Genomic DNA, 27,372 nt, shown 5'->3' with positions numbered 1-27,372 from the left:
AAGCGAGATTTTCTTTTGTCCCCAACAGTTTGCCAATTGGGCTTGATAAATTTAAAAAGAAGACCCACAACCAACAACCAAATCAACTAATCTGCTGGATAGCAAGTTAACAAATATAGGCGCGCGGTGCTGCTGGATAGCAAGTTGCCAAAAGATGGCAACCCATTTACCAAACTGTTTGAGTGACTATTTTCTAGTTTTGCCAAATAAACAAGAAATAACAAGTTCATTTAGAAACCTGTTGGAGATGCTCTAAGGCTGTCTCCAACACCAGACCTATCTGGGAACCCAAACCTAAAATGGGTCTCCAACACAATACCTATAGCCTCCAACAGAGTACCCATCCAGAAGACCCACTTTGGGTACCAGGAGAGGCATAACCCAAATTTGGGTATCCTCTCTCTTCGAGACCTATTTGCAGAGAGTGTTGTCTTTTAGGTCTTGTGGTTGGAGAAGACTAAAAATAGGTATGAAACATTTTACCTGTAGTGCTAGTCAAAGGACAAATAGGTCTTGTATTTTGGCTGACGATTGTTGAAGATAGTCTAGGGTAGAGATTGTGACACCTTTAGGCCTTGTTTACTTCCAAAAATTTTTGCAAAATAGAAATAGTAGCACTTTCGTTTGTATTTGATAAATATTATCCAATTATGGACTAACTAGACTCAAAAGATTCGTCTCGTCAATTTCGACCAAACTGTGTAATTAGTTTTAATTTTTATTTATATTTAATACTCCATGCATACGTCAAAAGATTCGATGTGACAGGGAATCTGAAAAATTTTGCAAAATTTTTGGGAACTAAACAAGGCCATAAAGGAGTATGGAAGCCCATCATATCTGACGCGACGGAATGGTTTGCTGGGCCCTTTCTTTTATATATAAGAGAAGATACTTAAACTATATGCAGGAACAATGCCAATGTCTTTCTTGTCCAAAAAAAATGCTAATGTATTTATTCAGAGAAGCTAATTTCCAAACGCACAAGATTTGGAGGTGGGGCAAGGCCATGCTCGTGACAGTAGATTTGGAGGTGGGGCACACACTATAAGATATGTGTGGTTTTTTGACGTTTTCAGTATGACAACAGGTAATAATGTCATTATATCATCTGATTTATGACATTCTATTTAAGGTATCTCTACTTAGTGACAATAAAAAGTCGGATGTCATAACAAACGTCATACAACTAGTCTAATTCCATCTAGTGACAATATTTACTATGTCACAAGTCCTAATTTTCTAATGTCATAAATCTTTGACAAATGTTATGTGTCATAACTTATTTTATTGAATTATTTTAAATGTTCTTGTCCATAGTGGCATTCCAATTGCCACGTAGCATAATTTTTTTATTATTTATTTCTTTGTTTTGGTTCTGTCTTATTTTTTTTCTTTAAAATGGGTCATCCGCGGCCCAGCCAAAATAGCTGAAACTTTGTAGTTGATAACTTTTTTATTTGAATTCGTTTAGGGTCTCAATAATCAATGTATGTTCGGTTTAGGATAATATATGAGAAACTAAACTCTAATATAGACATATCGAAGTAATGGGTGGAGTGGTAGAAGAAGCTATGCGCGAGGGCGAGATCTCGGGTTGGAATCCCACTAGCCGCGTAGCGCGTGATTTTACGCGAAAAAACGTGTGACTTGCGACTTAGTCAAAGATTAAATCTTTTTTCCTATTTTTAAAAGCCGATTTCATATTTTATAGAATAATATTTTCATTAGCAGACGCTAGGTAGTACTCTTATTTTCTCTCCCTGGACATTACGAATAGTTCAAATCATGTCTTTGTTCCTAACATGACTTTCATTACGCGCAATGATTTTGGTTATATCAATTAGAAACTTTTATTATTACCAGATGTACAATGAAAACATCATCATACAAAAAAAACACGTATTCAAATTTATAGTTTAATACTAAACATCAAGATGCAATTATGAAGAGCAAAAACCAGGGCGTGTGCCATATTTGTATTCTCTGTGTACCATTATTTTATTATTAGTTGTAATAAGAAAACACTAGTAAGCAGCGCATAAACCAAATTTTGGATGTCTAGGCCTAGCGCAACCGTGTAGTGGCGCCATGTCTCCGCGCCACACCAAAAATTTTGGAGTGAAAATATCATTTCTATCCAGACATATACCACAACAAGTCTCCTTTGGATAAGGATAGTACAGTAAAATTACCCCATATTGTGACCTATTCAGCTCATGCTCCCCCAAACCCTAGTCAATCCAATTCACTCCTCTCAACAGCCGCCACTTTGTTGCCCTATCTACTGCCTGGAAAGAGGATCCGCCGCCCTCCACTGCCCACAGCCGAAGAGGCCCTGCGCCCAACGACATCCTCAGCACTCCGCTCCTAGCTTCCTGGACTCGTGAAGATGGCTCCTGGTCACAAACCGGAGACCCGACCCTCAACCAGACTTGATCCTGAAGGTAAATTGTTGATTGCCCCCTCTTACTTTGCAATCCATATGGCGTGTAATTGCAACACATGCTCTAGTCCTAGATCTAGGGATTTACATGGGGAGGCCTGCCCTACAACCTGAGCAGCTAGCGTTGGCGCCCGGCGTAGCTCCAGGGATGCTAGGCGGCGAGGCATTGCATAGCAGCTAGGGGTGTGGGGGTGTGTGTGGGGGGGGGGAGTACACAAATCTTTACAACAACATGGAAGATCATTTCATATATATGTTCTAGACACATAACTAGCATAGAAAGTTTCACTCTATAGATACCATTCCATTTCTTGCACTATGTTACTTTACCTATAGACATGAGTTCTAGAAATACATAACTAGTGCTGAAATCTAACTTTTTTGGTGCTATTGTTGCTAGGCTCAAATGGAGGCCTACGTTGCTCAACCAACGGAAGAAGGGCAAGATCCAAAGACTCCTGTTCAAGCTATAGCTTATGTTATGCCAAAATCAACTTTTCTTCGCAATGTTGGCATGCAGTCCACAACGATGAAGAGAAATGCCAAAGCTGCTGCAATGAATGATCGTGTGAATGAGCTTGAGAGTGAATTGCAAGCTGAGAAGAAGGGATCCGAAGGACTAAGATCACAACTGGCTGATGTGCAGAAGCAATTAGAGGATCAGAAAGAGGCAGCAAGGAAGAATGAAGAAGCAGCAAGAAAGAACGAAGAAGAAACTGAGAAGCTGAAACAGCAAGGCCTTGAAATCCAAGGTTTCCTTCGGACCTTGTTTGGCAACAAGTTTGCATCACCTGATCCTCAGTAGTAAGCTGTCTAACTGAATTAGGCTCATTTTGGCAACATATGTGTCTAGGAGGATAAGAATGCTATTTTGGTGGCAATTGCGCTATTGGTGCTACCGCTACTGCTGCTGCTGTGCTGCTACCGCTGGTGCTGCTATAGCAAGTTATAATTTGAGATATTGAGAGTCTGTATGTTGAATTGGTGGATGGATGTAATGGGTTGTATTTTAAGACATGTGAAGTGCTTGTGATATTGCAATCATGTGGAGATGATTCATTTGAATCTGGTTTTTGTATGGGCTGAAAATATTTGGGCTGAAAAAACATATGTGTTCAATTGTGTGCTGTGAAAAATTTTATACAGGCTGAAATTGTGTGGGCCGAAAAAAATGGGCCAATAAAAAATGAACTAAAACAATGGCCCACGAAATATGGGCCCAAAAAATCTTGTGACCCATGAAGAAGTTGTCTGCTATGTGGGCTTTAGCAGGCCAAGACTTATTTTGTGACGTTTTTTTCCTGCCATGTCAGCTTTTGATCCTACATGGCATTTGCCCATGTGGCAAGGCTTAAGATTTTATGACGATAAACCAAAGTCATAAATCTATATGACACTAAAACCCAATGTCATAAGCTTGTGACACTGATCACTTTGTGATGCGGGTTTTTTGACGTTTGAATTTTTGTCAACTGAATGTCAAAAACCTTAAGTTGTGACATTTATTCGATATATTTTGACATAAAAAGTACGTCAAAAAACCATAGGTTTCTTGTAGTGACAAAAAGGCCACTACCAGACTACAGGGCCATGCTCGCGACAGTGAGACCCCACTCCTTCTTTTTTTATCCCTTTTTCCCTGACTTCGGCTTAGAATAGAAGGGGCTCGGGGAAGGCTGGCTGGCCAGATGGTGAGAGCGGCTTAGGATTCTAGCGACGGTGGAGATAGCCAAGCCAAGTGGAATGGGGACGCCGATCGGAGCTAACCGTGGAAGAATAAAGTCATGGCCAGAGCTAGCACTGATATGCAGGAGGGGGAGGGAAAGAAGAAGGCACGCTAGGATTTTGCCATGCTACAAGAAACCCTAGCACGTGACGGTGGGGCTATGCGTGGCGAGAGGTGATTGAGGTGGAGGCGGGGTGGGGGGGGGGTGGGGTTGCGTGCATCTTTTTTTTCCTATCAAAATAAATCATTGCAAAGATGACATTTTATTTTCATAAACAGGAAATGATATAGCTACTTCAATTGCATCGACGAGACGACGACGCAAGAGTCATAAACTGATTACTGATGACGCACCGCATCCCATCATGACCTTGTCATTTTTCTCTTGTCAGAGGCCATGCAATCCTGCGTGTGTGTGAATGGATGGCACGCGAGAAGTGGTCAGCGCATCCATTGACAGTTCTGCACACCATACTCTCTGCGTAATATAATGTAATGTAATGTAATTAATGATATCACTAATGTAATCAGGCCGTCAGTAGCGGAACAATACAGATTTAGCAGCTACACTACATATGCAATGCCAGATTGCCAGCAGCCAAATGCCAACATGGGCTGCATTGCCTTTTCGGTATATACACATCCCCATATCCATGTCGTTTCCTTGCTCCCGCCCCCGTAGCCTTTTCGTGCCACGCCTGAACATCACCATCTCACCTGCACAAATAAACGCCCAAAAAGCCAGCGAATGATTCTTCAGAGACGACGCCAAGAACAAGAGCTTGTGATCATATTGGAGTCACTTACTCACCTGACAAAAAACATCTACTACCTTGGTTTCAAGAAACTTCTGCATCATCAACCCGGAGGAGAATGCATGGCAGCACGACACATGGCTCAATCAGGAGAAGAGAGACACTGAGATAAATCTCCACGAGTGCTGCTGTAAAAGTGTAAAACTAAACCCATCCTCTAATCATTTACCTCGCTCATCATATGATCAGCCGGCGCAGCTGGTGATGGTTGATCCAGTCTATTAATTAGTAGTGCCTTCCATGCAGGCAGGAAGAAACTTTCTCCGGTCCGGTCCGGAGAAATTGACAGCTGAAGGAAGTTACAAGGGATGCCCAGTCATTGAGGATAGGGAAACCAATCAGTTTCACTACTAGTCCGTAGTCCGTACACATCCAAGTATCTGTTAGGGCAGTCTAAATGCATAGTTTCATGACATAGTTATCAAGACTATAAACTAGGTAACCGAGCCACAGGAGTTTTATGGGGATGAAACTCCTCTCTCATCTGATGAAACTCCTTCATTTAATGACCCTGCCAAGTCAGCAATTTTGCTTATGTGGCACTCTATTTAATGTTTTTTTTTTGAAAGGAAGCACTCTATTTAATGTGCATGACACTCTCATGAAACATACATTGAGACTGGCCTTACAGCACGATCCTCCCTTGTTGTTTCTTGTTCTTTTTATTTTTACCAAGAAGAAGACTGGTATTTTAACAATTATTTTGTTACAGCTGACACGTCTACACTTTCTAGCTAGCATAATTCGCTAGCAAAGTGAGTAACCTATTCTGATTTATCTCTACGACGACGGCGGTTAACAATCTCAATCTCTTTCTGGCTCCGTCATGAGCAAATTCCAATGCAAACAGGAAAGACATAAGTTGATTAGCAAGAAGTAGAAGGGGAAAATATGGTTGTACGTATGATAAATATTTTAGGGGGAGATATGATGAATGTCTAGATTCATCACCAGACAAAAGGCATGATGTAATCTCATTGATAAAGGGTAGGATCGGGGAACGAAAGAAAGAAAAAAAGATGAATGGTAGAGCAAAAAAAAAAGGACAAATGACTAATTTAAGGCATTTTTTGAACCGATTAAAATCGGGTTCTCTGTTGTCCCATCGCGGGAATTGAAAAAAATCCTGCCAAACGTCTCGCGATATCATTGACATTTTTCACCGTGCAAGACTCATCACCGCAAGAATAAACGAGTAGTCCGATTTCTCACACCACGGAGCGTGCAGTCACATAATGTGTATCCAACAGAGGGCTTAGATATAGGAATAATGTGAAATACTACACTTCAGTAGCTTGAACATAAAATCAATTTCCAGTGACCAAACTCTTCCACCTCCTGCCCTCGGTTTGATGATCTATATTATATTTCTTCTTTTTACCACTTTAATGATAATGGTTTTCCATCTTCCTTTTTCTCCATCAGTCTTGCTAACCTACCACAATTTTCACATTCCTCTACCCAGTGGCGGACCCAGAAACGGATCAAGAGGGAGGGCTAAATAATATAGCTAAAAAAAAGTTTCTCGCTCAATCCAGTACAGTAATAGATACAGATAAGATTGATAATTCAATATTCAAAGTGCTCAAAAACAAAGATTTTTAGAATAAATATAGACAAATATCAAATACATGAAGTCTTTTGCTAAAAGAAAATCTATTAACAAATTTTGGATACCAAGCCCCCCCCCCCCCCCCCCCCCGCGCGTCCGCCAATGCCTCTGCGTCAGCAACGTCCAATGAGTTCCCACGACCTCCTGCAAGTTGGTGGCACCATGCCTCATTTGCCATGCTCCACATCAACCATCCCAAAGATCGCTTAAACTCACGATAGCACACCAGCATCTCTGGTAATCTCATCCTAGCTTGAGAAAAAAAAACTTACCAGCGACATTCAAACCTTAGTCCATGGTTCAAAATTTTAGTGAAATTTCACGAATTCTGATAATTTCAGAGATGGATAAAAGGAAAAAAAAATCAAAAATTTCGTATCAGACTGAGGCCTTGTTTAGTTCCCAAAGGAAAAAATTTCGGGACACTGTAGCACTTTCGTTTATTTGTGGTAATTATTGTCTAACTATAGACTAACTAGGCTCAAAAGATTCGTCTCATCAATTTCGACCAAACTGTGCAGTTAGTTTTTATTTTCGTCTATATTTAATACTCCATGCATGGGTCTAAAGATTCGATGTGACGGTGAATCTTGAAAAATTTTAGGTTTTTGGGTGGAAGTAAACAAGGCCTAAAGGACATGCTACATAACTCTAGACTTATATTTTATACGTTCATTTTCAAATTATAAGAGCATCTCCAACAGTTTCGCAAAATTTGTTTCGCAAATCTTGTTGTTTGCCAACTCCCAAAATAATATGGGGATCCAACAGTTTGGCAAATTTCGTTTCCAAAAACCAAAAAACCCCGCTAACAAAACGAAGAACCTCGCTAAACGAATGAAGTGTCCCATTAAATGAACAAAGAGCCCTGCTAAGCATAAGGAGAAAGATCAATGCCAAGCACGGAGCCTACGCGTATATTTGCGTGCTAGACAGGGAGATATGCCAAGTTAGAAAAGATAGGGAATTAGGATGCCAAACTGTCGGAGGGGATTTTTTTTCATTTTGCTAAAAAAATTATGGATGGAAAGTCATTTGCCAAACTATTGGAGATGCTCTGGTGTGACTCTTCTAGATATAGTAAAAGTAATGTATCCATAGAAGACAAAACATCTTATAATTTAGAACGAATGGAGTATTGTTTATATTGCATATTCTTCGAATCAATAGATGTGTATTACAAACTATTCTAATATTTTTTTCACAAAAAAAATCATTCTAATATTTTATTTAGATCCTTTGTTTTTTAAAAAATATACTTTAGAAATTTCGACGATTTTAGGGGTACATGAAAAAAAATTCTAATACCAAATTTAAAACTTTTTTTTGCTACAATACTGAAATTTAAAACTTGCCTCAGCCTCAGTCAACTAAAAACTTCTTCCTTTTTATTCCAGTGAGCTATATACACGAGAGAAAAAAAGATTTTTAGTTTAAAAAATGGCTAAATTTAGTATTTCCCACGGCAAACTTTAACAGAAAAAAAATGCATTCGAGAACAAAATAAAGGCAAGCTGACCATGCATATAACTTTCTAGTACTATCTTTGTGTGTGTGTGTGTGTGTGTTTTTTTTTTTTTCACACAGGACTCCAGACAGACACCGAGGTCAAAGGCCTAGATTTCCAGCACAACGCAAGCCTGCCGTCGCCATGGACAACCCCAAACCCTCTGCTGAAGAGCGCAGCCAGCATCCTGCCCTGCGCGACGCTGAAGCTGCTCATCTCGCAAGCCCTAAACCCCTCCAGCTCCACGCCGCAGGCCCCACCTGCCAGAGGCCCGTGGCCGTACTGGTACTGGTACTGCCCCACGGCGTCCTGGATCCTCGGCCCCAGCGCCTCCTTCTCCACGAGCGCCAGGCACGCGCCGTAGCCGCCTCCGCCGCCGTCGCGGAAGCAGCTCCCCAGGGACTCCAGCACCGCGCCGTAGTGGTGCAGCGCCTCCCGGAAGAACTCCTCGAAGGAATTGGGGTTTCGTCGGCCCATCCTGAAGAGCTCCTCCTCTGTCGTGACCACCAGCTTTGGCCGGAGGATCCTGACGACGCTGCCGGCGAGCAGCAGCTGCAGCCTGGTCAGCGAGCTGTAAGGCTGGTCCGTCGTGTCGCACGAGACGATCACCGAGGACGACGACGAGGCGCTGTCGTCGTCGCTGCCGTTGCAGTTGCAGTTGCAGCAGCAGCTCGTGGCGAGGCCGTGCAGGTCCTCGTCGCTGCGCACGTGGAGGGAGCTGTACTGGAAGGGGACGTTGAGCGACGCGGCGAACTCCGAGAGGAGCCGCCCCGCCGTGCGGTGCGCGGCGGCGCCGGCGTCGGCGTCGGCCGTGACGAACGCTTCCGTGAGGCGGAACCGCTTGCGGCTGCCGTGGCGGCGGGCGAGGTCCGACATGAGCGACGCCCACTGGACGCCCTCGCCGACGTTCAGGTCCACCACGTGGACGGCCGGGTCGTCCGCGGTGGCTTCCAGGATGGCCTGGTTGGCGGTGAAGTGCGCGAACTTGATGAACGGCGACAGCTCCTGGAGCATCCGGTACGCCGGCATCCGGTTCCCCGGCGCTGCTGCATCATCAGCAGTGGACCGGCATTCGCCGGAGATCCGGGACCGCAGGCCCCGGGCGAAGTAGCAAGCCAGATGGTCGGATGAGCTGACCAGTGCTGCGTCGATCCTCGACAAGATGGCCGAGGCACTGATCGCGTCCCTGGACTCGACTGCCCTGGCCCCGGCGACGAGAAGGTCGCCTAAACTGCTCTCCTCCATGAACTCCTCCTGGACTCCCAACAGCAGGTTGCCATTTTCTTGCCCTCCTCCCAGCCTCTGATCAAAACCGTCCAATGATGGATCACCATTGGAGAGCTCATCTTGGAGCAGCAAGACATTGGCTTCTTGGAGCAGCATGTTCATGAGCTCATGATCTTGCTGCTGCTGATCAGGGGAAGGATCAGCATCGGCGTCGCCATCGCACATGTTGCCATTCTCAAGGGGGGTCAGCACCTGAGGAGACCACAGGAGGTAGCTGCTCTGCTCATGCTGTGTGGGGAAGGGGATGAGAGGGGAGTAAGGGTATGACATGGTCTCCATCTGGTTGCTATCCTCAGGAAGAACTCTCTGCTGGAACCTGTGGTTTCATACAGCTTATGTACACAATGAGCACAGAAGAGGGTTAGGACCATTTCTCAAGAGGATGGAATTTTATATGTGGACCTTCATGGATGGTGTAAGCTAATTTGTCTCACCTTGGAACCCCAATTGGGGCATGGATCTACACAAGATGTGTGGTTTTTGGACAACTCTGTACCGACTTCAGATGATGGATGATGTGTCACTACTGTGTCATTTTCCCATTCAATCAGAGTGGAATGCTTCCTGCTAGGTGTCAGCATGTGATAAGGTTCTGAATCATATGCAGGATGTATTCCATGCATCTTGCAACAGCCATGACAAGTGGTAATGTTGATAAAAAGCAAACCAAGTTGCAAACATAAGAAGAGTCATGCCACTGCAGATTTTACCAGTCTGACATGGAGTCAGGGGTTTGGGAGAACTGCAATAAGTAGATATTCTTCAGTCAGCTCCAGAATTTTAATGTTCTAATCTATAAGACAGCAAATTTACTTAAGACTACATTTTTACAGAGAAAATACTTAAGATCAGGCCAAGCACATTTACTTTCTTATGCCTCTGGCTATGTCCAGTTTTATACTGATTGGCCAATATGCGTAAGACACGAACCGGCTTCCATGCCCAATTCTTTTATGTGCAAGTGTCACCAGCCATTCTGTACTGATGTTGTAAATTAATATTAAACTCTTTGCAGTTCAATAATGAAGTTGGTACAGATTGATTCTAACACCACATCAATTTTTAAGAGAGATGCAGGAGAGGTAGCCAATAGACTGTAACTGGAAGGGAACAATGCTGCTTGTCTGCAGGGGTAGAGTTGATGCAGAAAGGGAACTCACGCAGAACAAATGTGGGCCACTGAGATATTCTTGGTTCTAAGCTAGGTACCTCTCGTTTTTCACATCAATCTGCACTGGAACTCTTCTCCCCGGTAATTTTCAATTACAGTTAGCTCCAAACGTTAGTGATGACTGAAAATCTGCAATATAATTTACATGCTGAGATTATTGTGAGCAGTATACCGAGGTAAGATCGAATAAAGAGGCCCAGATGTAAAAACCACAAATGACGTTAGTGATGACTGTAAATTGGAACGATAAAAGAACAGTTTCTTGCTTACTTGCCAAGCGGCACAGAAATGGATGGCATTAGAGGACAAGCTGAGATGTCATCATCCAAGACGTCAACAAGGGGTACCTTGTGATTAGCCCTGTGTCAGTACTCCCATGCATTGTTTATCAGCAAGTATTAGCTTTGTTGTCATGATTAACCAGAACAATAGGGATATCAAAGTACAATAAAACAAAACAAACACAGTTGGAAAGTGAAGTATTTATTCTTTTATGACAAAACATTCTTGGCAGCTTTAGAACATATGAACTATGCACATGAATTCATAATTTGTTTTGTCAGTGAAGAAAGGAAGACGCTTACTGCAATTGTCACAGCCATGAACCAAACCAGGAGGAAATTCATAATACAAGTTTGTAGACCAGTAAATTTTGAAGAAAAAGTAATATCCATAACAAAGACTTTCATTATACCATTATTTATAGAACATGGCAGTAATTATCTTGAAACCGTGATAGCATTTTATAGAGCATGGCAGTAATGATCTTGAAACAGAGAAAAGAAATATATGACTGCAGAGTCCATGTAGTATAGGTTTGACTGTTTACAATGCTGATGAAATACTGTACCAACAATGACATCAAATGAGTCAAGGCCGGCCGATGGAGACCTTGGTGCCATCCTAATGGTATCAGAGAAAGAAGCGAAACATTATTTTAAAGAACATAACAAATCATAAATGCAAACTTGGACCGATGATTCCACCAGGCCAATGATTCTGATTGAAAGTCTTGGAATCAGCATATTGAAACAATTTTATATGATATATACAAACCTAGTTGTTTGCTTCTCCCAGGGCAGGCGCTACCATGATGATCACAGAAACAAATAATTAGAAGAACTTAGTAGAGATTTCCATTTTTTTTAAAAAAAAAAAACATCTCTGAATACTTGTCAAAATGTGACTGGCTGAAAATTTTTAGTGAAGAGCATAGAGTTCTTGAGGGGAAATGCAGGATGCGCCATGTAGGAAGAAAAATGTGACGGCACAATAACCTGTTACCATCTATTTTATATAGCTATGGTGCTCATCTTCTTCTAGGAGTGCTAGAGCTTCTGTCAACATAGCTGGATTTGAGTCCTAGGTCCAGCTCAGTCCCCTCACCTTGTGGAATGGGTACCACACTTCCAATCAATTTTCAAAACAAGAAAGCCCCAAAAGAATACCTGAAGCATAAATGCATAATGCAGCAATCTGGCACCGTATGATATCTGTACCATTAATCTGAAGGACAGACACTTAAAGATGCAAAGTATTGAGCAGCAGGCAAGTTGACACAGAAAACAGCAGGAGTATAATGACTTAATGAGCTCTGAAAGTGAAAGATAGTTTCAATCACTCCTTACAGCCACTAGATTCAGAAAGCGAATTCATTAAGATTGCACGAAACAAGAAGGCTAAATTGCAGCAATGAAACTTACAACAAGCTGATATCCTTAGTAGGCTAGATGATTCTTTTCAATGATCTAGCAAGCTGTACGATCGATTTTTAATGAAATGGCAAACAGATTTCCAGCGTAGCTCGACCAAAAAAGGAAAAAAAGATGATCGATTTGATCATCCTAACAAATTCAATGCATGAGTAGGAAATAAGGCTTTGGAAGCTGCAAAAGAAAATAGAAAAATGCTGTAGTGACATGTTTGCCATAAATACGACATGGCCTTTGCTTCCTACTGCTTTGCCAGCCTAACCTGTGATCCTGCGCCAACATGATGAGGGTCAGTGCACTCATTCTGAACAGCTAATGCAATGAAAAGACATTATTATAGAAAGCATGCACTTTTGCATGCTTTTTATTTCTCCACCTGCACTTCAGAAACAAATGTCCTCCTTAATGGTGCGCCATCCAGTGTGATAGTGAAAGCACATTACTAATAGAAAAAGGAGCCTGTTGTAGTGCTGGTCCTCAAAACCATATACGTATGGTGAAATTTCAGATAATGCGATGATATTGGTTACTGTGCCATCACACATACTAACACGGGGAAATTCAGGAATTCCTGTCAGTTTCTAGGTTAAATAGCACAGTAACATGTTCCACACTTTCCTCATGGAACTTTTACTAAGAAACCTTTATGCAAAAATCATCCAGGATTGACAAATGGCAATGATACTTTTCACCTAAAAACTAGCAGGCATCAGCTGCTCTTATATGGGGGTGGTAATCCTATATCCAAAAATTCATTGCATGAAAACCTTATTTGGAACACCGCTATGGTTCTGTTTTGTAAATACAACTCACAAAGTAACATGAGTCAAAAGAATGTGGTTACCGATAGCAACCGAAGAACAAACAGAAGTGGCCCCTTTGAGCATGCCCCACCATGGTGAAAAAAGAAGAGCAACATGATGGGGTCCTTTTATTATATATTAAAAAACACAAGTGCAATTGTCCACTCATTTTGTGAAAATAGATAGTTTTGTCCAAATTAAAGGTTAAAGGTGTACTATCGTTACAGAAAGGTGAGATGTGAGAAGTGTCAAACGAGCAGGAATTTGGGGTGAGATGTGAGAAGGAGCATCGTCATATTCACATCCCATCGACCTCCAGGTCCAGGATGCTGTTTCTGATTTGTCAAATGAGACTTGAGAGAGACCAGCCACCAACCTGCCTGAACGGTGAGGTCGAGGCAAAGTATTATCTCAAAGTATATCTTGCCTTTGAGCTAGTATGCTACTGTAAAACCGTTTTTTTATCGGTCCTAAGGTAGTAATAACTCACTGGTGTTTAAGAATGGTGAAATCTTTTAAACTCCACTATAAATAATTTAACAGGTGGAGTATGTATACATGGATCCGTCTTAGTTGGTAATTTAAACATGTGGCTTTACATGTGTTATATGCAGAACACTTTTCTTTTGTGATTCGCTGGAGCAATCATTGGTGGCCTACATGGGCCATCATATTCCAGTCATCGTGTCTTTTACCACTATTTACTTGATTAAGACTTTGACATTCTAGCGGCTAATTTCACGTTATTGCCCTGCAAACTAACTGTATCCCATGCTACACGACATAGTAGAGAAACCCGAGACAGTAAAGGGGGCACAGATGGAGCACAACAATGACAGATACCAATAGCCATCCCATCCACCATTTAAAGAAAAAAGCTTAACATTTACATAAATTGTTAAAGGTAGTTAGTTCAATCTAACACATTACTCCAGAAACCAGCAAAGAAGAAAACAAACAGCATTTTGACATACAGGAGCCACTTTCAGATTAATGATGATGATGATGATACAAAGAAGAGCTAACTACACTACCAATGAGGCATATGCATACATTGTACATTAGCTATCTTTACAGTGCTGAACTGCAGTTGGTATATGATGTAATATTCGCCCTGATATTGTCCTCAAATGAAATCCATGGAGTCGTTTAGGGACTGACCACTAAGCGACTGCCCCCCATTTGATGGACTCTGGTGACGATGGTTTTGATTGTGATGCTGAGCCTGGTGGCCACCAAAGTACGACATCTGCTGCTGCTGCTGCTGCTGCTGCTGCTGCTGCACAAAATAGGATGGAATCTGCTGCTGGAGTCCACCATTGAAGGGGTTCCCATTCATGTTCCCAACTTGCCCTGCAGCTATCTTAAGTCGCTGGACTTCTTCTCGCAGGGCTTCATTCAAAGCTGTGTGAGGTAGCAAACGAAATATTTCAGTGAGCTCATTCCCTAAATAACTAGGAAATTACAACTGTTATATTTCTTTAGTAACAGATAAATAAATTAGTCAGCATAACCAAAGATCTTGGCAGTGGAATTGTGTATCAAGAGCAATCAATTATGACAACCAGGAGATCTAAAAATGTTTCAAAGGAAGAACAGAGCATACCGTCTCGCAGTTTAGCTTGCTCTTCCATGGATTGCAACCGAAGCTTGAGCTCTCTATTTTCAGTAGTCAGACCAGTTGTATCCCTCTGGGTTTGAAGTAAAACGCAGTATGTCAGACATGACAATGTTATATATGTGGAGAACAAATAAAAGGTTGGATCATAAAATGGTAAACATATCCAGAAAAGGGTATAAAAGTCGTTGGTTGGCAGTCTTCAATAACAATACCCTACCAAATATTCTCAGACATACAAAAGGGAGGTTATGAAACAGCAACATGAAAATATCAATAGAGGTGCAAGACTATTGGAAACATTACTCCAATACTGCACAAACAGATTACTAAAGTGGGAAATGTTAAACCTGCAAAAGTATACTATTAAACAATAATTAATTATTTTGGAACAAAAGCAACATATTCCATGACACTCAGCATGAGATAATGCTAGCTCTCAAATCACGCTAAATTAACTATATTCCTTTGGAAGTGTTGAAGGTCACATACTGGATAAAGATAAAGACAGGACTTATAGAAAAGAAAAGATAAAGGCAGGACATCTTTCATTATATTGTGCCTACCAGTAGCAAATAAAAAGCAGTTTAGAAGTTCAAGTGCTATATGAACAATAGCAAATCACCAAGATGAATTAGGCCCAGCTATCTCATCACCAATCCTCTTTTTTCCCCTTTATTTAGGGCATAGTGATACTCCTGGGAATGTAAGCTACTAAGCTGACTATCCTTGCCAAACTAAATGGTAGATTACTAGCCAAGTTGTTCTTGATAGAGAAATATCTTCTGCTGTGGCCACTTAATCTTCACTTTAACACTAAACATCTGATTTTATCCACTTCAATCAAATCAAACTCTGAAATGGAGCATCAATGGCCCATTCGTGGTGAGTAGTGACCTATCGGTCCCCAAACATCCGCTTTTACCTCTAAAGACTAATAGGCACATTGAAATATCGAATCCTACCAACTTCATTTGCCATTACTATAATTCCATAGGCAGAAGTGCACACAAAGGAAATAAATGCTTAAGCTCTAGTTACATCTTAAATATCAATTTATACACATGTGGCCTCCATGCACCCAAACGTAAACACCATACAAATTTCCATAGAAACTCCAGAGACGATTTGAGATCTTAATAGCAAACCAATTTACCATGCCTTTCTAAATTGCCATAAACAGATCAAGTTTTAGTGCACACTCAAGTCACGATTTATTCTCGATACACAAACAACGCCTAACAATATGATACATTCAAACACTAGGTGCACAAGTATAAATGACCATACATAAAATAGGCTTCTGCAATATTGAGATTTTTTTTCAGACATGGGATGCATACTTGCATCTGCATCCTTTTATGGCACGTGCATTCATTTAGAAATGGTCAGTAATTAGGTGTATAGTACCTTTCATTGCACTTGCTTCAATCCTAACCATCAATGTTCTGCAGCTAAGTGCTCACAAATGCAAGCTGAAATGACTAAGTTGTCTCAAAAGTACCAAAGCCCAATCCCAGTTCCCAGTATCAATTCATGTTACATGGCATGCTTACTTATGAACTGCTGGGCTCTGGCAAAAGTGGAAATAATAAAGCTACTTCAAAGTGATTGTTCGATGAGAGAGTAATATTTTCTGAATTCAATTTTAAAACAAACCAACTACTTGACTCAAGACAGCAACAAACAAATGTAGTCCAACCAAATATGAACCAAGCCCCCACACAGAATTCGACACAAGCACGCAACAAAAAGCCTATCAAAAAAAAAGATGAAGCTGATTTGATGTAATTCTTCACAACAATTCACTTCGAGCTTAACTGATTTTGAAACAAAATACGACCGCATACCTGGAGCAGGGTGAGCTGTGCTGACAGCGTCGTGGCCTCCGTCTGCAGAGTCTGGACCTTCCTCTCCAGTTCACTAGTGTACTTGATCTTCCTCTCCTTTGACCTAGCTGCGGACTGCCTGTTCGCCAGAATCCTACACGAGCACCATCGAAAACTCAGCACAAATCAACAACCCCTGGATAGGGGATAGCTCGGAGACACCACAGGAACCAAAAAAATCGCGCAATCATTGTCATTAAAACGAGGCAGATAGCTCAGATGCCATAGCACAATACTAACACTAGAGGCAATCAGCAGCACTCTTGCTCCGGACGCTAAATTACTGTGTCGGATAAGGATTCCCCCTCCGGATCTATCTAGGAAGCATCAAATGCCAGAAAATATTCCCCACCTCTTTGCGCGCTTGGGGTCGATGAGCGCGAGCTCGGCGATCCTCTCGGCGGGCATGGCCTTCTTGGCGTAGTCCGGCAGGCCGCTGGAGAGCGCCGACTCGCCCTCGAACGGCGAGGTGGACCCATCCATGGAGCCGCTCCTCTTGTGCCCGGGCCCACCCCCGGCGCTCCCGCTCCCGCTCGCGCTGGGTCCCTGGAACGAGAGGCCCTCGAAGAAGGCGGCGTCGAGGGAGAGGCTCCTCGTGTGGGCCCCGCCGCCGGGCGGGCGAGGCGCTGGGGCCGGGGCCGGGGCCGCCTGCTGCTGCTGCTGCTGCTGCGGAAGCGGCGGGGGCGGTGGGGTGGGGTCGGAGGCGGCCGGGGAGTCGTCGGAGAGGGAGGGGAAGTCGAGGTCGGAGAAGGAGAAGTCGCCGTCCGGGTCCAGGAGCAGGTCCGCGTCGGCGAAGCGGAGGAACGTCTCCGAGTGCGCCCGCCGGTGGTGCCCCCGCGCGAAACCCCCGCCGCCGCCGCCCGTGGACGGCGCCGGCGCGGCCGGCAGCGCGAAGCGCGGGTCCATCTCAGTCCGCGCCTGCAGCTAGGCCACAGAGCTACTAGCTCGCACCCTCGCGGGCGGCGGGCTTGCGGCGGTGCGGTGCGGTGCGGCGCGTGGTCTCGCTAGCGTGGAGAGAGGGAGAAAGAGTGTGCCTGTGTGGGGTTGGTGCGGGTGGGACGTGTGATGAGGAGTAGAAAGGGCGGGCCGGTCGCCGCCGCCGCCGGGTGGTCCCGGTCCAGGGAGGGCGTGCCAGCCGGGACACGTATCCCGAGGCGGACGGACGGCTGGAACCGGCGTCGGGAGGTCACGGTGCACAGAGGAGGGTGCTGGGAGTGCGGTGGGAATCCCGGGGTGGTGTGGGACGGGGAGGTGGACGGCCGACGAGGGGGAGTTTGGGTGGGCTCGGTGCGTGGACCGGTGGCTCTACGGGCGGTAGACTTCGCGGGAGACGAGACCCCGGGCCGCCGCCCACCGTAGACAACGGCGCGTGGACTCGGTCCAGGCGAGGTGGAAGTCCGTGAGTAGGGGGGGGGGGGTAAAGGTGTCATTTCCGGTAGGGAGGAATGCCTTGCCGCGTTGTCCCTATCAAGGCAGCCGCGTGGGTGCTGCTGCTGCTACGGCAGAAGGTGCGGGCCCGGCGCGACTGTTTGGCGGTGGCTTTCCGGCGTCGCCTACTATGTCGTGTGGGTCCCTACACGTTTTGGGTCCACATGCCAGTGCGAGTTCACGATGACTGGTGCGGTGCCCTCAGGCCGTGTCGTGTCAGTTGGATGGCGGTTGGGGGTCCTCCAGCGGTTTTCAGGATGCGGGGCCCAGCGCATGACCATACGGGGCGCGGGGCGCGGGGCGCACCTGCTGTAAAGCGTACGCGGGACGCCGACCGACCGACCGGCCCACCGCCACGGCGCCGGCGGCAGACATGCGCGGTGGTGGAAGGATCCGCAGGCCTGGTTAGGCTAGCGTGTCAGTAGAGTTTTAGGCTTTCACCAAGGCCTTGTTTAGTTCCTTGCCGAAATTTTTTCGGAATATTGTAGCACTTTTGTTTATTTGTGATAATTATTGTCTAATTAAGGACTAACTAGGCTCAAAAGATTCGTCTCGTAAATTTCGACTAAACTGTGTAATTAGTTTTAAATTTTATTTGTATTTAATACTCCATACATGCGTCTAAAGATTTGATGTGACGGAGAATCTTGAAAAGTTTTTGGATTTTGGGTGGAAGTAAACAAGACCCAAGGCCTTGTTTAGTTCCGAAAAACTGAAAGTTTTCGGAACTGTAGCACTTTCGTTTGTTTGTGGTAAATATTGTCTAATCATAGACTAACTAGAGTCAAAAGATTCGTCTCGTGATTTACAGTCAAACTGTGTGATTAGTTTTTGTTTTCGTCTATATTTAATGCTTCATGCATGTGCCGTAAGATTCGACGTGACAGGGAATCTTGAAAACTTTTTGGATTTCGGGGTGAACTAAACAAGGCCCAAAAATCCAAAAAAAATTTAAAATTTTCCGTCACATTAAATTTTGCGACACATACATAAAACATTAAATATCTTCACGAGTTCCTCCACCGACTTCATCGGCTTGCATGAGCTCATTAATAGAGAGCGAATTTGAGAAACTTTGGTGGATCTAGATACAAATTGTCACACTAGTAGCTACCATGAAACGGAATTTAGGCCATGAAAGAGCGAGAATGAACAAAGAGAGCATGTCTAGATCTAGGTAACTAAGAGCAACTCCAAGAGAGTCGGTAAAAATAAATGGCTAAATTCAAGATTTAGCCAACCTCTAAAATATAAAATCATGTAAAAAAACAAAAAAACTCTAACAGTTTTTCTATACGGCAAATCATATGGCTAGCGGGACATGCAAGCTATATTTACCATGCGAGAACTCTGGGATAGATGACTTGCTATTTTAGCAAACTAAATACAATAGCTGTTGGACTCTCTTTTCTCTTCCAAAATAGTCAAATATAGAATACATAACATGGATAACTCTTCTCTTGGAATTGCTCTAATAGTTAGTTATTATCTAGTGATCTAAATACCACCTCTAGTAACCCAAAAATTGGTTAGAAATGAACTAATTGGTCGGAGCTGTTTGGCTGATGGTTTCTACGGCTGTGGCTAGTGCTTATTTATTATGAGAAAAAATATTGTACTATGGTTAATAAAGCCGTGTTGATCTGATAAACTATACTATTAGCTAGAGAATCCCAAAAAGATTAGAAAGCATGTATAATAGCTCAACTAATAAGTTTCAAAATAAACAACTAATAAATATAGCTTTTTTTAGCTAGCAACAAACGGTCGGTCCACTTTCAAGAAAGAAGTACAGGAGCACTTCTGCAAAATTAATTCTTATCTCCACCACTCTATTCAGACCTGGTTGGATGCTTTGTAATAGTCTCGTTTAAGTTGCTTTGTTTAGTTATTTTGTTCAGTTCACTTTGTTTTCTAACCTCTGGTTAGAGCATCTCCAACAACTTAGTATTTCAACATGTTATCCTACCAAATTTGCTAAAAGCATAAAAATCCTTCTCCAACAACTCCTTATCTCAACTTGCTAAATTTCCCAAGTTGCTATCCAGAGGTTTCTACTGCCGAGATTTGTCAAGTTGCTATCTCAAGTTGCTATCCCGAGCGCAACTTGTTGGAGACACATATTCTTTTACCAAGTGAGCGGGTCCCATCTGTCATCCTCTATTTTTACCAAGTGAGAATAGCAACTTATTGGAGACACATCTTTTTTCTTTTGCTAAACAAATTAGCAACTTGCTATAACTCAAGATTTGACAGGTGAATTTTACCAAGTTGTTGGAGATGCTCTTAGATGCTTTTGTAACTCTCTTGTAAACTTTGTTGTTCTCTCTTTTATTGCTAATGCCGCCGGAGGCTCTTTGCCCCCACGATTTTAGCTTAAAAAACAAACGGTTAGTTAGTTAAGGTGATCTAAATCGAAGAGCGGTAATTCAGGTGGCAATGTGGCGCCAACAAAAGAACTTGCATTGCAACACTAGTCTCCATCTTGCCTCTATCCTAAAGGACCAAAGATTTTTGTGATCCTGCCTAGAGATGGCAACGGGTACGTACCCGACGGGTAGTGGCCACCCGTACCCGCACCCGCGAAGTCTAAATTTTACCCGTCGAGTTATCCGTACCTGCACACGGGTAGGAAAGTAATTCCATACCCGCACCCGCGGGTAATTTCTACCCGACGGGTAACCCGCACCCGCTAGTATACCCGAGAATTACATATAAATATCATATATTTACACAAAGAAAATCGTACTAAACCTCCAAGAAGTTACAAACTAATATTTATATGACAACATCAAATTCATATACATATATATTAGGAGAGTTTAGTTGGATTTAGACCAAATTCATGTGTTATATAGGCTAAAATGAGAAGGGTGGCTAGTTATTTTGACGGGTATTTTTTACCCGCGGGTAGGCGGGTATGGGTAGTACACATCCACACCCGTACCCGTCATACCCGATGGGTATAGAATTTTGCCCAACGTACCCACGGGTAGAAAATTCATTCCATACTCGTCTCTTTATCGGGTAAAACCCATCGGGTACTCGGATTTCGGGTACCCGTTGCCATCTTGAATCCTGCCTCTCTTATTGACCTCACATCAAATAAAAATGTCGCTCACATGCCGATGTTGAAAGAATAGCTTTTTTATATATACTGATACATGATACATGACTTGCTATTTTGAGTGAGTGAGAGAGACGGATATTTTTTTTGTATAATGCAATCATGTACGAACGCTTGAGTTATTATATTTTATAGCATGATGAAAATGGACTCCCAGATAAATTCTCCTCCGTACGACGCAAATACAACTACTAACAACAAAGTTGATGTTGATTTTTACCAAGTTTAGCTGAATTCTTATATAAAAAAAAATTGCTTACCTTCCATTCCACGCTTTTAGGGTGACTAGTTGGCATCTTCGATCTGACCCGGTTCAAATCAGGACAGCAACGGACAAACCATGGCCCACTTGCTGGGTCCACGGGCCACGGAGGTCACAAGCCCACCACCACCCGGTCTCGAAAGCCCATCTACCTCTCGGCCCAGGAATGTGCCCGGGATCTGGGACGAGATCACGAGGAGAACATACCAACGACATCCTCAGGTTCCAGAACCGCTGACGTGGCGCTCCTCCTCCTGCTCCTCCTCCGCCGGCGATTCGCTCCCGTCCCTCCTCTCGCGGCCACGCCCTCCCCGGCGCCTCCGCAACCTCTCACCGCCGGCCCCCGCCCGCCCTCCGTCCCCCCTCCACGCCTCGAACAGCCCGCCTCCATCCGCGAGGAGGAACCCCGATGAGGTGAGGCCTGCTGCCCTACCGATCCGTTCTCGTGCACGAATCCCATGTCGCCACCCAGGCCGGAAACTCCGATGCGGCGGGATCCCATGGCCGCGCCGCTCGCTCGTAGGAGCCGGGACCCGCGGAGAGATTGCGGACCCGCGGTGGCGCGTGCTTGCGACGGCGACGGGATCCGTTTCTGGCTCGATTTCGTGTCCGTGTCCGAGGTATCGGGGCGTCAGTCGGGATTACGATTTGCGTGGCTTCCAGCTGGGCTGTGATCCGGTGATCCTGATCGGGGAAGTGGTTGTTTTTTTTTTGCCCCATGGGATTCTGCTCCAATCGGAAGGGGAAGTGGGAGGGTGGTGTGGTGTCATGTGGTCGTCGAAATTGCTCTGCGCTGCGGTCGTCGGTCCTGACCCGCTTCTTCCTGGTCTTTTGCAGCTCGGAGACGTGTTGATTTGGATAGCTATTCGTAGAGTGTGCAATGGTGGACTTCGTTCGACGGCTTGCCTCTGTCCTGCTCAAGTGCTGCGATCTCGACATACCCAGTCGGCCAAAGGGCCTTGAGGACCCTGAACGCTTGGCTAGAGAGACTGTTTGTATGCTCCTTTTACTCTCGCTTGCTTCTATGGAATGAGACTACTTTCAGACGCTTGTTTCATGTCTGTTGCCGTTTATTCAGCAGTGTATTTCCTGTATTTTGCAGTTAATGTGAATGAAATCGAGGCTCTGTATGAGCTGTTCAAGAAGATTAGCAGCGCTGTGGTTGATGATGGCTTGATTAACAAGGTTTGTAGGTTCTGATCTCTTTGAGTGTGAAGTGGCAGTGATTGACAATTTTGTTTCCATGAAGCCATGATGTCTGATCTTTCCTTTGGGCTTTAATGTATTTTCTGCAGGAAGAATTCCAATTAGCTCTGTTTAAGACCAACAGAAAGGATAGCATGTTTGCTGATCGGGTATGTCCACTGGATCCTTATATACATTTTGTCAGTGAAAAAATTTGTTGTCATGATAGCAGAGCTTACTGCTGAAACCTTCACGGCATTCAGTCGTTTATTACTCTATTATTGTTTCTTTTGCTATTTGGGTCATATTATTTTTCTAGTTGTGTGTTATAAAATGATTAACAGTACAATATTTGTTTTATGAACATTGAAATCAATCACATTATGCCAAGTTTTCTAGAACAATGATAGGACAACATAGACCCTGGGCTTTTTAATCTTCAACCATATGCTCACACTCATGTTTCTGTGGGCATGTATTAAGCCGTCAACGCATATTTCAATGTGTTTGTATGTGTAATCACCCACCTGCAATCATTGGAAGGGGGTGCCCAATGTGAACTCTGTCTTTTTGTTACAAATTCGTTTGATTTCCAAAATATGCATATTTCTTTTGGGTTGACCTGAAATAAACACTAAGGTATCCTGTTTTTGATTCATTGACTTAGGTATTTGACTTGTTTGACACGAAGCACAATGGAATTCTTGAATTTGAGGAATTTGCTCGAGCCCTTTCTGTGTTCCATCCAAGTGCACCAATTGATGACAAAATTGATTGTAAGCCTTCATGCTTAATTTATCCATTCATTTATTTATTCCTGAAAATGCTATATAAGTGACTGAGTATCCAGTTATGACTTTAATGTGTGATAATAATTCAAGATAAGATGTTGAGTCATTATTGTTAGTTACTAAATATCCACGAAAACACTTGTGGACAAGATAGGCAGCTGGAACTGTAATGCCTGTGATGCCCTTCAACTTCACAAAAGGATGAACATTGTAAAAAAAATGGAATAGACATTCATTCCTGATGTGGTACATGAGTTAAATGGACTAACACTAACTCCTTTTTGTTGCGTCGAGAAGTAGTTTATTTTGATTTTGTTACCTGCTAAGGCTCTGTAGGGAGGGAGAAGCTTGTAGATAGAGTATTTTGGTGCAGAGGCCTGCAACCTGCATCTTTACCATGCACATACAAAATCTTTAGGTTTGGGAAGTTTTCTATGATGAACTACTTAGAATGAGTATGTAGTTAACCAATTCAGTTTATTCTACTTTGGGAAAGTATGCATCTGTTACACTAATCATTCACTCTCATGATCTTGTTTCCTATCAACTTGCAGTTGCTTTCAAACTGTATGATCTCAAACAACAAGGTTTCATTGAAAAGCAGGAGGTACCTTCCACATGCTTCCTTCTTCCATGTATTAGCGCATATGATTGGTTTGCATGTTCCATGTTGCATCTATTTTTCCTACATGTGCTACACTAGCTTGTATGTGAATACAATTATTCACCCTCTGAAGTCAGGCTTCAATTTAGCATATAATTTTATCGTCAGTGGAAATTTATTTCTCAAGTTGAATTGAACTAAGCTGATGATGTTGAACATCATGACTTCTACAACTGAAGCCCTCATAGGCTCATACACAACCCTTTTGAGGATTGTTCTTATATTTGCTTGCACGAAGTATATCCCATTTGACATTAAATGCAGCCATCAGCAATGAAAATGTTGTTGTGTTTGTTCTTGATTGTCAGGTCAAGCAAATGGTGGTCGCAACACTTGCTGAATCAGGAATGAATCTTTCAGATGATATTATCGAAGGCATTATTGATAAGGTATATCCGAGCACACATATTTCTGTATAGGGTATATATCTATCGAACTTATGCTTGGTTGCTCATACTTTTTGATGTTACTAGACATTTGAGGAAGCGGATACAAAGCACGACGGGAAAATCGACAAGGAGGAATGGCGTAGCCTTGTCTTGAGGCATCCATCTTTGTTAAAAAATATGACCCTCCCATATCTCCGGTCAGTACTCTTGATGGGTTTTCCCTTTTCTTACAATTTGAGTTTTCTTCCTGAACTTCTACTTGGGTTCCTAACTTCATATGTGACGCTCCCTAGTTCAGTATTGTAGAGACTATATTTGTTAACCGCACAGAACATACAACACCTGCACCCTCCATTTATCTGTATTTGTCCATGGTCTTGGAATATGCTGTTTTAGTCAATTGTTCCTCAGTGGTCAAAACTATTGCGTTTTATACTTTTATTGTGAATTTTCATGTTATGATGTACATGATGTGCACAGGATACTTTTGCTGTTTCTGATAAGCTTTATTTCAAGTGCCCTTTGGTATACTCTGTGTAATGTCTGTTTAATGTCTTCTTAATCGTGATAATGAAGATATTAATAGGCTTGTTGTTTAGAGAAGCCAAAGGATGCTAGATCAGTTGGTCTAGGCACTCTGGCGGCACCTCCCAGGTCCTGAGTTCGAATCCCAGTGGGAGCGAATTTCAGGCTAGGTTAAAAAAATCCCCTCGCCCGTCCTCATACCAAAGCACTGGGGGAGCCCTGGCCTAATTCTCACTTGGGCGACGGAAAGGCCATCGTGTATGGATGGGGGTGGGGGGTTCGGGGGTTTTCTCGCCGGGTGAGAAGACACTTTCTTCTTAATTTGAAAACTGCGGCGGCAGTCTTAACTGCCCTTGTCAATTTTTTTTTGTTGTTGTTTTGAGAAGAAAAATCCATCCTCTGTGGATTGGAAGTTTATTGGAAAGAACAGAAGTACCTTGTGGTTTTAGGACTATAATAACAGGAAAAATCACAATAAAACACCATCATTTCCACCCTTGGATAGATATGTTGAAACAGATAATTCTGAGGCATGGACAAGTATAGTGAAATGGAGGGAATATTATCATAAAACCTCTGCCTGCCAGATCGCTTGTTCTTCTCTGTCAGATCCTTATCTGGAGAAGATGGGGGTATTCTGTGCTGATGGTGCACTATCATGATTGCTAATTGAAACTTGGACCAAAACAAAAAAAAATACAGTTAATCCTTTTTTTTTCTTTTTGCTGCTTTACTGAATCTGTGTATGTTTGATGAAGTAACAGCATTTATTTATTGAAATATTGTTCTTATCGTGGATTAATTTTTGAACAGGGATATCACCACAACATTTCCAAGCTTTGTGTTCAACTCGCAAGTAGAGGATGCGTGAGGTCCCAGCGTCTAAGGCACCACTCAAGCCCCTGGGGCACAGCAGTTCATGTTCTGTAGGGGCACTAGTGTGTTTTTGTTTCCTTGAAAATGTAAATTTTATGTGCTGGCACGTCCTCCTTTTGTATAGTGAGTATTGCTATTGTGCACAGAATTGCAGCATGAAGCGTTTCTTGTCATGTGTTTATAAAATGTTCTTCAAACATATTGTTCATCAAAAGCTAAAGTAAGATTTGAACCGAGTCTAAAACTACTCAAAGTCAATTGAATTGAGTACAAATGATACCACAAAGTATGAGTATGGGTCAACTCATTAGTATGGGACAGAAGAAACTCTCTAATGTTCAGGTAGTTAGGAGGAAGATGGACAAAAAATGGGAGAAAATTTTTCTCTTTAATATTAGATATAGATTCAATTTTGTCTTTAAAATTGTATGCCATAGTTACCTTTCTGTTTGTAATTTATATTCACGAGTTAGAAGGTTATCTTTCTAACATTCACAAATTGTGAGGTTAGTTTTCATGTTATTTCACAAATTACAAAATTACTTCTATCACATTCATTTACCAAGTACAAAATTACTTTTTATATTAGGCACAAATTGAATAAATCAACTTTAATTTTTCAAAAAATAGCATAATCATATTTCTATTTTAGGGAAGGTTGTTTATGCTAAAGAATCCATATTTCCTTTTTTTCTGAAAAATCGTGGAACATATATTGCCATTTATGGCAATTTGAGCTCTCTCTTTAAGGCCGAAAATAGAACCTTCTTCATTTAGCTTTTACCAATTTTTATTGGGCTGTATTGGCGTTTGTGCATTATGTAACTAGTGGATATGGATAGTCAGGGCACTCACAATGCAGACTTTACCATAGAGTCTAAAGTTATTTATTACCTCGAACAATGTGGACTTAGAGTCTAAATAAGACATGGAGTCTTATTTTTTCTACCTCTTTCTTCAATAAATATGCTGCCACATCAGCAAAATACCATAAATAATATGTAATTAATTGTCTTGGACTCTGTGATAGAGTCTTGCATTGTGAGTGCCCTCACAACCGTCCCCGTCAAACTATCTGTATGAAAGATTAGTAGTTCGTTCAAACCAAAATCAGTTAGCTAAAGTTTAGCTAATCCAAAATTACTTCTATGTTTGGATCTTCAATTAAAAGTTTTATGGACACCTATTAGTCCTATTAATTGGATTTGCCTACCTAAGATAAACTCCAAGAGCCTCTTTATATCATCTTGTAATGGCCAAAGGCAACACAAAACTCTCATATGTGATCTGTTGTGGACCACAAAACACCGACTAATGACCTCTATTGGCACCATTCTTTGAGGTCTGCGTGATATGGTAAGCACTTCTTCACCTCAGTGGATCATCCAATGGCCTATATTCACTACCGTGTGCCACTTTATGAACCGACGACTTTGATCAAGTGCTACAATGAATGATTTGACATGGAATCTTCAATGAATCTTCTCTGCTTCAACTTGGATCTTAATCAAACTTTATCCTTGCATCATAGACCTAAAT

The 27,372-nt window shown here is 42.7% G+C and overlaps 3 protein-coding genes across 5 annotated transcripts; 1 reads left to right on the top strand and 2 right to left on the bottom strand.

The window, feature by feature from the left end:
- LOC8079855 (nodulation-signaling pathway 2 protein) lies at nucleotides 8,104-13,783 on the bottom strand. 3 transcript variants are annotated; one of them, XM_002441827.2, is made up of 2 exons: nucleotides 9,828-13,783; nucleotides 8,104-9,725 (listed from the first exon to the last, which is right to left on the bottom strand). In XM_002441827.2, the coding sequence occupies exon 2, from the start codon at nucleotides 9,670-9,672 to the stop codon at nucleotides 8,179-8,181; it is 1,494 nt and encodes a 497-aa protein (XP_002441872.2). In that variant the 5' UTR covers nucleotides 9,673-9,725; nucleotides 9,828-13,783; the 3' UTR covers nucleotides 8,104-8,178. The 3 variants fall into 3 exon arrangements, with proteins under 3 accessions (XP_002441872.2, XP_021301622.1, XP_021301621.1); XM_021445947.1 differs by having other exon boundaries at nucleotides 8,104-10,135; nucleotides 10,554-13,783; XM_021445946.1 differs by having other exon boundaries at nucleotides 8,104-10,693; nucleotides 10,835-13,783.
- Nucleotides 13,940-17,664, bottom strand: LOC8073481 (transcription factor VIP1). Its single transcript, XM_002441826.2, has 4 exons — nucleotides 16,939-17,664; nucleotides 16,548-16,680; nucleotides 14,686-14,770; nucleotides 13,940-14,483 (listed from the first exon to the last, which is right to left on the bottom strand). The coding sequence occupies exons 1-4, from the start codon at nucleotides 17,490-17,492 to the stop codon at nucleotides 14,206-14,208; spliced, it is 1,050 nt and encodes a 349-aa protein (XP_002441871.1). The 5' UTR covers nucleotides 17,493-17,664; the 3' UTR covers nucleotides 13,940-14,205.
- On the top strand, nucleotides 21,591-26,077 carry LOC8073480 (calcineurin B-like protein 6). Its single transcript, XM_002442815.2, has 9 exons — nucleotides 21,591-21,817; nucleotides 22,241-22,398; nucleotides 22,506-22,588; nucleotides 22,699-22,758; nucleotides 23,256-23,364; nucleotides 23,934-23,986; nucleotides 24,352-24,432; nucleotides 24,517-24,629; nucleotides 25,771-26,077. The coding sequence occupies exons 2-9, from the start codon at nucleotides 22,284-22,286 to the stop codon at nucleotides 25,826-25,828; spliced, it is 672 nt and encodes a 223-aa protein (XP_002442860.1). The 5' UTR covers nucleotides 21,591-21,817; nucleotides 22,241-22,283; the 3' UTR covers nucleotides 25,829-26,077.

This window comes from Sorghum bicolor, chromosome 8 (genome assembly GCF_000003195.3).
Source record: "Sorghum bicolor cultivar BTx623 chromosome 8, Sorghum_bicolor_NCBIv3, whole genome shotgun sequence".
Lineage (NCBI taxonomy): Eukaryota > Viridiplantae > Streptophyta > Magnoliopsida > Poales > Poaceae > Sorghum > Sorghum bicolor.
Note: the sequence above shows the minus strand (reverse complement) of the source record. Positions and strands in the feature narration are given on the sequence as shown.